The sequence below is a fragment of the Anopheles moucheti genome, chromosome 3 (assembly GCF_943734755.1).
Source record: "Anopheles moucheti chromosome 3, idAnoMoucSN_F20_07, whole genome shotgun sequence".
Lineage (NCBI taxonomy): Eukaryota > Metazoa > Arthropoda > Insecta > Diptera > Culicidae > Anopheles > Anopheles moucheti.
The window spans coordinates 48,339,214-48,355,388 of record NC_069141.1 but is presented as its reverse complement, the minus strand read 5'-3'; the positions used below and the strand labels follow the sequence as shown (position 1 = coordinate 48,355,388).

General features: G+C 40.0%; 1 protein-coding gene across 1 annotated transcript; it reads left to right on the top strand.

Annotated features, from left to right (window-relative positions):
• The first annotated feature begins 15 nt into the window (after positions 1 to 15).
• Positions 16 to 1,102, top strand: LOC128305839 (vacuolar protein sorting-associated protein 28 homolog). The gene has a single exon (XM_053043457.1). The coding sequence runs from the start codon at positions 278 to 280 to the stop codon at positions 908 to 910; it is 633 nt and encodes a 210-aa protein (XP_052899417.1). The 5' UTR covers positions 16 to 277; the 3' UTR covers positions 911 to 1,102.
• The last annotated feature ends 15,073 nt before the right edge of the window (positions 1,103 to 16,175 follow it).

Sequence of the window (16,175 nt, the reverse complement as noted above, 5' to 3'; positions counted from 1 at the left end):
GACAGTAGGATGAGTCAATGCAAATCCATAAACAAATTTGCGATTTCAAGGCAAAAGCATCGCCGTAGTGCTGTGAAATTCACAAATTTCGTTCATTGTTCTTAAGTTAATAGTTAATATATTTGTTGTGTTGTATGGTTTACCGTCGCAGACAGTCTGAACTATATTTGTCATTGACGTTTTCGTCGTGAATGAGGAATTATCCTGTTGTGATTGAAGGCTAGCCAACAAGTACAAAGAAAACACAAGTAGAGAGAAGAAACTACCTTCACCAAATATGCAGGATAATCGCCCAGAACTCTACGAAGAGGTTAAACTCTACCGCCAGGCAAGAGAACGTGAAAAGTATGATAATATGGCGGATCTGTTTGCCCTTGTGTCCACGCTGCAAAACCTCGAGAAAGCTTACATCCGGGATTGCATTACGCCTCAGGAGTACACCGCTGCCTGCTCGAAGCTGCTGGTCCAATATAAGGTAGCATTCAAGATCGTGCAAGGCGATGAGTTTCCTACGATCGATTCGTTTGTTAAAAAGTTTCGACTCGACTGTCCAGCTGCACTGGAACGCATAAGGGAGGATCGTCCAATTACCATCCGGGACGACAAGGGCAACACGAGCAAATGTATTGCTGACATAGTGTCAATGTTCATTACGCTAATGGATAAGCTGCGGCTCGAGATCCGCGCGATGGATGATCTGCAACCGGAGCTACGCGATTTGCTGGACACAATGAACCGACTTTCACTGATTCCGGATAATTTTGAAGGAAAGGAGAAGGTCTCCAATTGGCTTGCAACGCTGAACACGATGCAGGCATCCGACGATCTTACGGAGTCCCAAGTCCGTCAGCTTCTCTTTGATCTAGAATCGTCCTATTCGGCATTTAACAATTTGCTTCACACAACCTAATCATCAGATCCGGAGAATCGTTTTTTTAACGTACATAGGAGCATAAGTCATTGATAATAAGGGTAACGAACAAATGCTTCGTATGAACAATTAGCGCTTCGTAGGGATTTGAATCAGTTTAACCAAAATCCAGCGGAATGGCTCTTAGGGAAAGAAAAACGGCAAAAACGAAGTGAACGAGAACGAGCAGAAGTGTATGAATGAACATGAATGAACTCAAACACGTGAGAAATATATATACATATTGTTTAACCAAAAATGAATTCATTTTTCCACTGTCTGTTTGCACCTTATAACTCAATCTGAAAGCAGTACCAATATTGATCAGAGATAAAGAAGATCAAATTAATCCCTCCTAAGCATTGTAAGTATTATTCTACTACAGTAAGTAGTACAGTTAAACATTCATAACCTTTGGAACAGTTCAAGCAAAGATAAATGGATAAGTAATAGAGTATTGTTGATTGCATTATTCATTCTATCATTTGTTTGTTTTATCAAGAAGAAGATTAAAACATGATAGCTGCATTTTACAACTATACAAAAACATCTTCAAAGCATGCTAATATATTTGGAAGCATCTTTAATACGAGTTTTTTTTATTTCCGTAAGAAAAGTCAGACCGTAAATCTCATGAAAACAATTTATTTCGCTACAGAATGGCGTAAAATTGCCAAAAAACGTGAAATTGTGTGGAATTTAAAAAAAACAACCATGTAAAATTACTCGCAAATCAAATCAAATCAATGTCTCTATCTTTTTCAATGTCTCATTAATTAATTAATATCCTTAAGAGTAATTAATAGTCATGCTCAAACTGATTAAAACAAAAACACATTCTTATAAAACAAAAATTGAATTTTCTAAATAAGTGAAATGTCGTACAGCGGATTAGACTCGCCAGGCTCCGGTGGACTGGTCACGTCATAAGAATGACACCGGACTACCCAGCCCGTAAAGTCCTTTTGGGTCATCCACGTGGACAGAGGAAGCGTGGTAGGTCCAAATTGAGGTGGTGTGAAGGCGTCGATGCGTCCTATTAAGCTACCTTCTTGCTTCATTTATGTTTCATGCCTTAGCTTATATTCTGAACTTCAACGTGTGATGTAATCTAAATTCAAATTAGCTTTCTACATTTGCGTAAAGCATGTACTATTCTAGAATAAAATACTGTGCACGTCCCTGATGCAACTCACATTCAAACATAGAACGTGTTACCGTGCTTTGATTCTCGTAGGGCTAGGGCTTAATAAAATTATCCGGATGTACATTGCACGCACGAAACTCACCGTCGCTGACGTCAGCAATGAACTCATTTTTAATACGATTAGGGATAGTGCGAACCAAATGCACCCGAAAAAGTGTAACACTAGAAGCCATCTACTAGAAAGTGCAATCTCTACCCGATTTCGTTGAATGAATACGTGAAAGCGGGGTGGGATGAGACATTCGTTTGGTTTCACACACAGTCACAGTTTTCGTTTAAGAATTATGAATGACTATAGTAGTAACTTGAAGCGCATGTGGATTGTCAATTATGTAAATAAAATAGTAGTATATTCGCTCGTATTTATGTTTTGGGGTATATTAAAATATTAGTATTTCAGTATAATTTTATTAGTATTTACGGGTGCACGAGAAATCACGTGAAGTCACCAAAGAATTAGCGTTTATGCAATGGCTTTAATATGTGAAATTGCCAACACAGTGTAAGAATCTAAGATGTGATAATATTTGGTTAGCATAATTTGCTAATATGAATCAATATGTCCAATATAGATTTAACGCCCTATCGATAATTTACTACTTTATTGGAATGCTAGATTTCATAGGCCAAGCTCATGCTAAACGACCAACTACAAAACATAAACCTCAAACATTATTTTATCTATTGCACCATTCCGACGCATTCTTCGGCTGCATGTACAATCCCTTCACATCACCCTAAAGCCAATCCCCTAGCTCCGTAAGCTATTTGGCTTTTAAAACGCACATTTGAAAACGAAATGTTTGGCATGGAGGTTGAAACAGTACGACCGGTTTTCATCATCTATGCGTAAATGCGTTTGTGGCGTGTAAGTCCGCATCGATGATGACGGGTGGTCAACAGGGGGCCAATCTGCCGCATACCACGTTCGGCATATGGGGAGCATATACACACACCGCCCGCATGTGGTGGCGCTTGGAAAATGCAAAAACTTTCGCGTAGGACGCAATGAGCTAATGCACTACCGCCATCGTTCCACCCTTTATGCTGAACGTTCGGGCGGCGTCCGTTCGGAAACAGGATCGCGACCACTATTTGGATATCGGTTTCAAATGTAATGACTTCATTCGAGTGCTTTTAGTGCGTAAGGGTTTAAATTTTACAATTTATGTACCGCAAAATATCATTCAGCAATGGTAAGGAGTAACGCCAATGTAGCTTTGATATCGGTAGTAGGTGGCTCTCAACCAAGGTTGAGTTTTGATGGCGGTTAGAGGTAATAAAATTGAAGGTAATTGTTTGTGCAATTTTCACAAGAGTAGCTCACATTGCTCAAAGTTCTTCTGGCGATAATCCTCAGTTGCGAATATTGCGATCCGGATGAGATTCGATATCATTCCTGTCGTGCGAAGACCGGCATCGCTAGCACTAAACCAACGGAACGCTCCAGTAAAAAACTATTGTATATTCCATTAAATCCCGTATTACTTTATACAGTTCGCTAATTTGTTTTTCACTTGGAATACATCTTATAAGTTTTTGTTTAAAGTTCGTGCATAAAGTTTAAAACTTCTATCCACGGCAAATCGGTTTTCTTACATGATTGAGAACGGAAGAAATTTACGGCATGTTCTCATCTGAAGTCAAGGACGAGTGTCACTGATCCGAACACTGTTGCCCAAGGTGGCCCAAGATCTGGAAACCACTCTCCAATTACAAGTAGTGACATTTTTTCCTGTTATAATATTGGCCCTCCCTGGCTTCTTTAGATTTATGCAACCAATTAGAGAGGAACGGTTGTCTCTGGTCCTCAGCTACCGTCTGGGCAGCACGAAAGTAAAAAAACAATTCGCATGATTCCGCAAACATAAAGGAAAAGGTCTGTCACGAGAGTAGACTTGTGCTGATCCTCGTGAAGGTCTTTCGCCGACTACAGCAGTTTGAAATGGTCAGAAGTAGTAGCCGATAGTGTGGCAGCAGTGTTCTCCTCATCCCAACCGGAAAGACGGGTATCGTAGATTAGCGAATGGGTAGGATAAAGGAAGCAAATACGAGCGGGACCGAGCTCTACGATGCACTTCCTAACCCTCGGGGCGACACTGGTAACGCGAATGGCATCGGTCGAAGGAAGTTCACCTTCAGCAAGTCCCATGCACCCAATCGGCATGGTTGCGGATCGCCGGTTGCGTCGCGCCGGGTAGACCGCTGTGGGTCGGTAGGTCGGTAGGTTGGTGTGTCGCTTGAATCGCTCGTCTCGGCGTTGGGGCATGCATGCGGTTACAGCACTTTATAAGGCGTGTTCCATGCGTCGGGTTTGGTGAAGTACAGCCGGGAACCTTGTGCTGATACACCAAGACGGCAGTGACCGCCACGACTCGACGCGCGATAGCCCTTTGCAGCTTCCGCCATTTCCGGTCGCGAGAGCATGTCAAACCAACCTTGACTGCGGGTACCCTGTGTTCACTTCGCCCCAATAGATGGACATGCGTATACCCTTTCTATCCCTTTCCCAGCCGATCGCGAGCATTTCTGGGTGGGATGCATTGAAGTGATAAGTATGATTGGCATCTGCGCTGTCAATGTAAACCCCACATCGCAGTATAGCGAAGGTTTCTGCACTTAATATGAGGACTTTGTAAAATGCACTTCATTGAATTTCTGCCATGATCTGTTGTTGGTTTTTTCGAGTTCATTATAGTAAATCACATTAAATAAAAAATGGAAATATTCAGAGAATAACGTATTTAAATAGACTTACAACATTGTTGCATTTTTACTAGTATGAGTACCTTCAATATTCTTAAAAATATATATTTTTTTATTACAAACATGTTCTTCGCATGATGCATTCGTTTTTGTAAACGGTATTGAATAAACAACACCTAACAAATTATTCTTCGAAATTAATAGAGTTCACCAGCTCGATGGTCGCTGATACGTTAAATGCATTAATTGCACTCTCCTGAACAGGAGTAACCTTTGCTGCAGATCTGAAGCTTCCTTCGATGGGCGATGGATTTATTGGGAACCACCACTTTAACCTCTGCTGACACGAGCTGACACTAAGCCGGTTCATTGAGTCAGCACGTACTGTGATCGGACGGTTTGTCGATCGTTTACATTAAATCTTATAGCCTTTTGCTGGCGAAATAAATTCGAATACCGTGTAGGTATTCAGACCGTGTGGTTGAGCATGCAGATAACAAACAGCGATAAGTCTATAGTTATTTATGACTCCCGCCTCATACAGCGACAGACATTTGCTACCATCGTGGGGGTGTCTCCCTGTGTAGCTGAGTATTTTCTTTCACCCACTTTCGATCTGCTGTTCAGGGGTGGTGATTGTTTTAAAGGAAGATAATTGTGTTTGTAAAGCACAGCTAGATTGAAATTGATGAAATTACATGCATTACCAACCTAATAAATTGTTGCAAACCGTTTAATTTAAGATTTAATTTCCGGTTTACCTTATAACAAGCCGTAATAATGCATATTAATTATTTTTTACAAGCATCGGCAGAGGAATTATTCATCCACATAACGAGGCACACTTTTCCTCTATGCTGTTTGATTTCCATTTCATTAATTCTACCAATGTCAACATGAATTAAAATAATCGTCCTTAATTATAAATGCCACCGAAATAAACACATTCATTCGCACCAACCGGCTCATCTTTCAGTATTTATTTATAATGTCCCCTTTTGACACGAGCCGTTCAAAGGCGATCAGCGAAAGTGAAAAAGGTATCGTCCACTCGCCAACGTGTATTTCGCGAGCAGCGTTTATCCACTCATCATCATTTACCGTTTGGGTTGGGGAAGAATGGTCGGCGCAGTGTGGTGGTGTGGGGCAAATTATGGAGTGCGAAAGAAAAAATTAGGTCACAAAATTAATCGCGACACCGTCCGCCGGCAGAGACCCTTCTTATGATAGAAAACCACACTCGTTGGCGTCGGAGGCGATGATGGGAAGAGATGCAAGGGAAACCATACAGTAACACCTCCCCCACTTGGTAATTCTTGCCCCGGCAATACTCAGGGACATTGAAAGTAGTTCAAGTTCGAATTACCTTGACAAAAAAGTGCGCTCGCATTTGCCAATCTCAGCTGGCAACCACAATCGCATCATGGTTAGAACATGGTGCAGTATGTACTTTCTAACATTTAGTACTGTGTAATATTGCCGCCTTGTAGAAGATCAAAAATACGAAACATTTTGGAAATGTCTCTAGAAAATTATGATAGTTTTAAAATAATGCTAGAGTTAATATATGTTTTATTTTATTATATATGAATAAAATATTTTAAATACCCTGGCCGGAAGTTGACAACGAGCAAACTAACCACACTATAATTATCTGATCATGTTTAGTTAAATTGTCATGTAGAAATGATTTGCTCATGTTGATCAATGACCAAAATTAAACATTAATTTTATCTAAATTAATTCAATCTACTGAATTTAGTTATTTAAAAAAAAGAAATTAAAGTGTGTTTTATGAGATGCATATTTCAATAATACGACTGTTTGCTGTATTATATTTCTTCTGACGCATTTAAATGAAAAAATCCCTTTATTTGCTTTTATTTCAATTAATCTATTAGTGAAATTATTCACATAGTGCGCTGAATAGATACTAAGCCTACTGACAGCAGCAACCAAACATGAAAAACGACTAAAAACGTTGCCCACCACCACCCACTAACAATTTTGGCATAGTGCCCAAAACATTCGTACGCCGCACAGCATTGACACATCGATCCTGTCGTCGAGGTGTGAAAGATGGAGGAGTTGCAACAAGCGGGATGGTATTGCACGTTACATCCGCTACAAAAAGCAGAAACCCCGACTGGGTTTAACTATTGTATCAGGTGTCTGCATCATTGGGAACAAGTTTGAGCGCCCCTTAAGAACGCACCAATCTAGCCCCTTTTGACACACTGGCTTCGTTTGGCAGAATCCTCAGCATCACGTGACCGGCCCATATTGAACGTTTCCTCCGCTCTGTCAAACTAGTTTCAAATTCGCGTGACTGACGAACGGATACAAAATTTGAAGTCTTTTTTTATAATTTTTGACACAGCAAGGCCATCCACGTCCGTATGAATTGGTTGCGTGACGTACCTTGTGTGGTTTTAGCATTGTTTTTTTAGGGTTTGCTATTTTTTTCTCGGGGAAGTGGTTTAGTGATCGTTGAGATTATGATACTTTAAGCAACGTGATTTTGCAACACCGAAGGACATCTATACGTTCTCCGCTGTTGTTGGCGTTGTACGATAGTTGTTTTTGCTATTCATGTTGCATTTATAACTATGATTTACTGTGGGAGACAAGGAATCATAAATCTTCTCCAAAGTTACTTTTTTTTAATTTTCAGTTATTAGAAGCGTCCTTGCTTTATGATAGCTTGTTATTTCAGCAAGTTTCAGCTTCGGTATCGTTACTAGCAGTCCATATAAAACCAAGTTTTACAATTAGTATGTCAAGATTTGAATGCTTAGACTTCGATAAAATAAGTCTCTTCCACCCTAAATAATTTTCCAGTCTTTTCTTTTCTCCGGTAGGTTCTGGATGAGTCCCGTTAATGTCGTTAAAATGTTTTGTAGTAGAACCTGTTACCTTCAGATTCAGATTTAGTTTGATGTTATAAAATTAACAATTAATATATTTCGTTCGTGAGTTTTTAGTGCATGATTTTAACGCTTTTCTTGCACTGATAAATTATTATGTTTCAAGTTCCTTAAGCCACTCGATTGCATTGATGTTGATGATGATTAACATTGTTACGTAACGAATAGAAAAATATTTGACCATCTCTAGAAGTTTTTTGGGTCTGTATAATAATTCTTTAACCATTCTAACGACGACGTTGTTTCAAAGTTGCGTAGCTGGGATCATTTTATTTTGTCGCCCAAAAAAGTATTTCGTTATTGGTGTGATCCAATCTGGCCAGCATCGTCGCTACGACACAACATACAAGAATGTTTTACATGACTGTCAAAAATCTTTAAATGTTTAAAATTTTCAATTTCTTTATTAAAACCATATTGAGATTAAATACCGGATGAGACTCTGCTAAACATCACTGTCAATATAAGGGTGTCACTATGAAAAAGGGGTTGTAAATGGGAGCAATAACCCCTACGAACCATTATACCTATCACACTGAAATAAAGTATCAACAACCTATCTACTATATGATCCCGTATGCTCCGTTTCTTGGTGCATCGTTGCTGAAATGTGGCTGTCGTTTGCAATTTACCATTGCGCAAGTAATGTCGCACTCACCACATACTACAACTGTAACCATCATAGGGGGTTTGTTTACGTGCGCTAAACAGTATGAGTTTGATAAATGTGGGATAAATCCATCATCCGCTCAAATGCCGACTGATGATCATTAACTTTGATGCAGCAGTTCTGGCTGGCGGTTGCATAACACAACAAGTAGCGAAAGTTAAACATAAAAGCGAACATTAGGCCACCGTCGACATAGGGTAAAGCGCCACGTTGCGAGCATCAGAAGCGACGGACCGTTTCCTGGGATCGTTCGTTGTTTTTTTTTGTTGCTCACTTTGTGTGTGCTAGTTTGTACATAACTTTCTTCCTTTCTTAACTTTACTGCCAATTCCGCTCGTCGAATAGCGCGAAACACACATCAATTCGGCCGATTCATTCAACACCCCGAGCCGCCTGATCACCCTCATGATATAGCATAGTGTTTTAACTAACAAATCACCGGAACAGAACGAGAAAATCCGAAACCGAAGCGAAGCGCGAAATGGTTCATTACCGGACCTGGCCATTGCTCTCCACTAGCTAGCAGCGTATAATGTTAGTTGTTTTACTTTTGCTTTGCGAAGGCAGAGAGCAATTCACTGCGTAGAGTGTGCATGTGCACAAAAGAAAGGACAACCAGTAGATCCTCAGTTAAATTGGTGGGCCAAAAGGGGAAAGATAGATCGACACATTAACAGAAAAGATAGAAACACTACAGGAGATGGTAGGTTGGTTTAAGTTTTTCCTGTGTTACGTCGGCTTAACTAGTCGAACACTTTCTTCTTCGTCCGTTGCTTCGGAAACTTTGCAAACGACAAGCAACAAAGAGAGCATCAGACAAAACAAAGCAAAAAAAAATGCTCCATTCAAATCCATCGTCGAAAAACCTAAGTCTCCGTGCGGGTTGGGAATGCAAAATAATAAAACGCAGCACCATTTCAAAAGAGGGCCGCCAAGTACTCCACCCGGCGAGACGTAAATGAAAACGAAACTCCCGGCATGGCTTTTCACTTGTTACGCGTCGATGGTTGTGTTTTGCGTGCTTCCGATTTTTTCGGGTTCGTGCGGTATGTTGAAGTTTTTGGTTTTGATACAAGCGTTTGGCATTCGCAATATAGGAGTCCACTTTGCAAAAAGGGCAGCGATACACGTGTACCGTTTGTTTTCGCTCTTTGTGAGCAGACAACCACCATACCGTACAACGTTTCCATAGAAACGCGATAGGGGTGAGCAAAAGAAAAAAAAGGTTTTAAAAAGCACACTTCCATCCACAATTAACGATCATGTTCGGTAATTACTTGATCACGAGCAATTTATTGGGGAGTTGCCAAGTTTGCCATGTTTTCTCGTTTTTTGAAATTTGATATTATTTCTTCGCATAGCGATTTAATGCATTCAACATTGGAGAGTGTGCAAACTGTGAATGAAACATATATGTGGAAGGAATAACACCATTATTTGAAATAAACTTTAATGATCTTTACTATAGCTTTCTAATTGCACTACAAATTGGCAAACTTAATATAAATTTTAAATCAAAAACTCAAAGGCAATTAGTTCTCTACTAATACTTTTACGCAAGCCTAAATGCTACGAAGCTGAATACAACTGCAGAGAGATCAGTGTGCTGAAATTCCGAATGCTTCTTAAATAATAACAATGTATTACCGAGCCACAGTTAGCCAATCATTTTGTTTACTTTTTGATTCTATACGTTGTTTGTTGATTTATCGAGAGACTCTGAGCTTTGAAAATTCTAAGAATTTCGGGAAAATCTGTATGCAACGCATCTTAGAATTGAATTTCTATTTGCAAAGCTGAAATCAGATTACTTATCTTGTGAAGTGTTTTTTGGCGATGTAATTTGTACTATTTTTGATTAGTTGGAGAGGAAAATTCCTAGGAGGATCAGGATTTTTGTGATTAATGTGTGGAAGGACAGTGGAGAAGCTGCCACACTATCGAGCTTTACGAGCTGTACGATGAGCTCACCATTGTTCATCGAATTTCATGAATCAGGTTCTGAGGAGCCCGAAGAGTCCAATCTGAGATGAAGCGATCGCGTTGATCCAAAACTGCGAAGAAGTTACTGCACCGGATAAGTAAGTTTCTTTTATGCAGTTCATCTTATAGTTTCTGCTTCTTGGCCCACCCGTACAGGACTAGCTAGGCCAGCAATCTGTTTTCAGGAAACTCGGTCCAGGACTGCTCTCTTCCATATTCAGCAACATCCATTTATTCTAGGCAATCTTCATTGAAGGAAAAATGATCACCGATTTGTAAATATTTTATTAGATTGAAATTGTACAGGAATTATTGACGTACCGTATATTCTTCACAAAATTTACTTTCTAGCTACAGGTGGACAGCTGTGACCATAACAATTTTTACGACCTGATTTTACATCCAAAGCATATAGCGCTAATAACCATATTATTAAAAAAACTGAAACATACAATGACATATGTAATTTAAATTATTTGAATATGACGATTAACCAAGTGTTTAAGACTAGCTTTCTGGCGATCCTATGTATTACTTAACTACATTGCACTTGTGATCATATCAACATTCCTTGGCTCTCATCCGATAAGCTCTCGTCTGTATATCATCCGATCAGCGGAGCTGGACGACATTATCGCCGATTGATAAAACTTCTCCCCTACGGAAGAGGGTACATTCTTTGTCGCTTGCCTCTCATTCGTTCGTCAAAAGCCAACCTCAATACATCACAACATCGATCAACGCAGGTCCTCTACGGAAGATGTTGCATTCTTGCATCCCGACACTCCGGAAACTACATCCTCCCCAAGTACGATACCCAGGTTTTGCAATAGATAGCAATCCGTCCCCGAAAGGTGTAAAAGAACAGGGAACATAGGGTTAGGTGATTCATTTCACACTTAGTTTTTGTACTATTAGGAAGCCACTAAAAATCTTTTTTTTTTTATTGTAACCTTTGGTGAACCGCATAATTATATGTCTTGTTGTTGTGCAAGCAATCTATACTGGATAACTTTTTTATACTAATAAGTGAATATAACATAAGGAGCTACCGTGCCTATCCAAGATTCCCACCTAAATTTGCATCAACCCTTAAGTAAACTCCAAGCTCCCAAGCTCAAGTTAGGCAATTAAAATAATTGTTGAACCTGCGAAGCAGACAGAATGCGCTGAGCATTGTAAAAGATCAAAAAATTAAATTTAACTACAAAATTGTAACAACACACCGAAGAATACAAAAAAATAAACAAAAGAATTAAAACAAAAATCCCGAAACAAATTGGTCAATCTCAAAAATGTTGTATTATATGTAATATCACTTGCACATAGAAGTTTCTACATTAAGTGAGATGATAATTAATTTATCTTTAATTTCTCTTGCAATCTTCAATCAACGCTCCAAATGTCAGTAATTATGCTTGAACAATTGTTAGCGCCACTGGTAACGCCGGCAAGCGCCATATTGCACGTGGCTCGGTCGGCTAACGGTAACGGTAGATTTGACCGTGAAGCTGGACAATCACACCAATCGACTTCACACTATACAGACACTATTCTCCGCAAGCTTCCGTCCTCTCTGCAACACCTCTCTGTGTCTATTGCTGGAAGGTATCGGAGAGCCCCAGATACCACCCCCTTCTAGGGTTAGCGAATGGATGGCCGAAGAAAATGAGGTGGAAAAACTGCCAGTCAAGATTTGCATCTCGACTGGAGGAGACCCATTCGGTACCGGCTTCAAGTTTAGCTGGTGGAAAAAATTCAATGTCAGCGATCTCCGAGAGGCCAACTATGTGCCTCGAGCATGCATGCCTCTCATGTGTGAACTCCCATCCGCATCCACCGCTTCCTACCGAACCATTACAGCTGACGCTCATAGCACTAGTTTCACAGTTAGTTTCACGGTTTCAGGTTGCATACCATGGCGGTAGTGCCGTGAGATTTGTGCGCACTGCACGGTTACTTCCTGGTCCGAGCACAAACAACGGCCAGATCGTGCAATTGCAACGGTAATTATAAAAAATCCACATGTGTAAACGATTCGTGTCATGCTGCTCGATCTGCGGAATATTGCTGTGGATTGTAACTATTGGATTTGTTTTTTTTAAACTTTTGGTTTTATTGATTATTCTGCACGGAAAAAATACTGTATCAAATCTATTACACCTGTTGAAAATCATTTTCATGATGAGGAAACAGTTTTAGTTTATTTTACAGTTTAGAAAAAATGCATTATCAGATTTTCATTTTAAAATTCCTCGCTAATCTCTCTACGTATCTTAGCATACAATTGCCAGTTTTACAGGCAGCAGAGCTACACACAAACCATTCTGTCCGTTGCATGTGCCTATTTACTAAACGGCACGCGACGCCTAGTTAGCGAGGGAGCATTGATCGCTCGTCATTCAATAGTTGTGGGCTGGATAAGGGATAAGGCCACAGCGCTACGTAGGAAGTCGTTTGAAGGTATGCTCACCATGAAAGTGGTAAAGTTAGCTAAAGGTGGAAGAGTTTAGTTTCGTATCAAATTACTGCTGTAACATATTCTACTATTGCTGAACTTTTATCCGAGGACTACAATAAAACAGGATGAAGCTTTGAGGAAAATTGAATAAAACATTGCAAGTTATTGAACGATTGGAAACGAAGGTACAACTTCAACAGCAATTTGTTTAATTTGTTGTAAACCATTAGGCAGTGAGTGTATACGGTTTCTCACCAAAACTCTCGACAATAACAACCGACCGTGCTTTTGCTCTGCGCTAAACGGCACCTCGATTCGAGACAATTAGTTTTCCTTTGCTGCTCAGTTCCGTAAACATCATTCATTCATTCGCCTACTGGAGCGTGCTGCAACGCCACTAAGTGCGTCTCGAGTGACACTGCCGACGCGAAATGAAATCGCCATGAAATATAGCCTTGTGCGCGATCGCGAGCCCTTGCCCTTTGCCGGACAGGTCAATCAACTGATGGCTAATGAGGGTTTGTTTGGTGGTGGTGTTTTACGGTGGTAGCTAATCATCTACCGCTACGGCGCTAGCAAAGCCATCCACCTTTTGTCCTTCGAATAACGGATCGAAGCTGTAGAATGACAATGTTTTTGTCTGAAGGGCTTATTCTCGAGATGATGCAGAAAATCTAGCATTCGTTTGAACTGTTAAGTTACACGGTTAGGAAATTAAACTACAATGATAAATGAACTGGTTAAAGTGAATAAACAGAACTAGGAATGAGCTCAGCTCAACGAACTGCAAATAAACAGTTACACAATTTTGACTAACAAACTGGATTTAAAGTTCAGACTGGGACCCAGTAAACCATTACAATATTATGCTCTAAATGCCTTATACAATTCAATTCAATTCGTCAATTCTATCAATACAATTCAATCAAATCTACTCAAATACTCCTTACAGCGACGCATGTTACGAATTTCGATTGCTCATGAAGCTTTGCTTAATTTTCTTCATCATTCTAAAAAAAGTGTGGCGGCTCTACGAATCAATGACACATGCATGAAACTAATTCTGCAACAATTGATTATTTGAGCAAAATTTCTTTTTATTTTTCGTTTCACAACAAGTTTATGGAATAAAGTGCAAACATAGCTAGTTTTTCACTTCTGCAATTGAACGGTCCGGTAGTGTATTGCTAGTGGCGCCGGTCTTCACACGATAGGATCGGTCCAAAATCCCATATGGATCAATCCTCCGTACGTCAGACTGACTATCCGGCTATGAGTAAATAAAATTTAAAAAAATTCAGCATTAGTAAGCCTAGACGTCTTGAGGAATTTGGGTCGATATAGAAGAATCAATAGATAAAGCTCGTTATACTGTTACTGGTTGAATGTATTTAAATAAGACATTATCTGATAGTGAACTAAAATATTGCCCATATGTATTTTGTTTCACTGTATATCATTGTAGTAAGGGTGCATAAAATAATTTAAGTACAAATTTGTAACGAAATTATTGAGTTCTTAACGTAAATGATAATCAATGTAATATAATTCAATTTAACCCACAATCATTTCGACATTCCATTCCAGTTTGCATTCCAAACTACTCGTTACATAAAACTACGATAATTATGAACGTCTCCAGCTCGTGTCCGTTTCCCGATGCATGTTTTATAAATATAAATGTATAACTCTGCGGTGGTGAAAATATTCTGCCGCGACCATGTGAAAATCGAACTCGAACACGACTCAAGGATTTGCTGTTAATGGTAAGGAGGGACAATTCAAACGTATTTATTTTTACGCCTCGCTCCTAGCCAGTGATCGGACACTACGCCAACGCACCGATTAGTCATTGCGGGAAAACCATGGAACATGACAAGGGTACTTTTCCACACTGTAGGCTTATCCACCGGAGCCAGCAGGCGTCGTCCGGTCAATGTCCATTTATGGTCAACGAGAGGTACTGCGAAAAATCACCTGACCGTACGCAACACTCTAGCGAGCGGGACGGGCCCACTCGTCCGTGCTTGATGATGTGGTGCCGAAAGAGCCGATCGATCACGCTTCTGAGTCCCTAATCCGCATCGGGCTCTTGTGCAACAATATCGGCCAAGGAGCCCAGCTCCCTAATAGGCATGAGCTGGGACTTGGCGGCATGTGCCATCGGTGTTCCGATTGGTTTAGGCCTCGGTCAGACCACTCACGGTGGGAAGCCCTACAAAAAGTGCCTTACGTCTCGATTTTGTTTGTTACACTTCGTCGTGAATCGGTTTATTTTTGCATAATGTCACCGGCCTCAAGAAGGCAGGGAGAGATGACAATGCAGTGGCGAAGCATTTGGATGACCCACCAGGCCGAAGCTAGTTATGGGGATATATGGGGAACGTAGAGGACGCAGAAAGTGGCCAGCTTTGATCGTTACCGAAAACAGAACGAGTGCGTACTTATGGTGATTTATCGATCGGTTGCGTTTGTTTTGTACTGATTGGCTGATGCAATGGTTGTTACTAGTTAAATAAATGTTATGACGTTTTAAACCTATGGGTAATTTTATCATAGTAACCGAGTAAACAAAGTTATACACACTTTTATCTTCCTATAACTTGTGTCACTTACAACGAAAGTGTCATAAGTGCGATAACAAATTTTCCAAATGTATACAATTTGTTGATTTGTTGTTCAACTACTTACCAAAAGCAAACGCTTTAATTTTTTAACGCCAGACTTGTTGTAAACAGTTTAATTATAACTGTGCAAACAAGATCCCAAAGATAATTCACTCATCGCTTGTCCGAGTTCAACACGTACAACTGATAAAACAACGTACAATTATCTCGAACGCTAGCATAACCTCGAATCATATCAGCTTTACTGTCAACAAACCACAAACCCCGACCAAATCTACCGTAGCTGCATGTTTCCAATATCTGTTTGTCAAATCTCATGAAGTTTTCGGTAAACTATTAGTAATGTAGATGACAGTTGCGCCCGAAAATGAAGCGTAAAATAAATGGTTGATCAAGAAATGAAGGAAAATGGCACGATTAAATCGATAACCGTAGGATTATAGTTCATTGAAAATTGAATTTGAAAAATAAAACAAAAATGAATAATAATCGAGGAAAATCGAGATTATTGAAAACCTAAATAGAAATGCGCATTGATTGCGATCGTAAAGCACTACCACCGAAATCTCCGTCCATTCGAATCGAGAAAGAGGCCACCCGAACGCAGTCAGTCAGTCAGTCAGCGGTTTCTGGTGCTGTTTGCTGGTGGTGTGCAACCATCCGGAAGAAACGAACCTTTCCCCC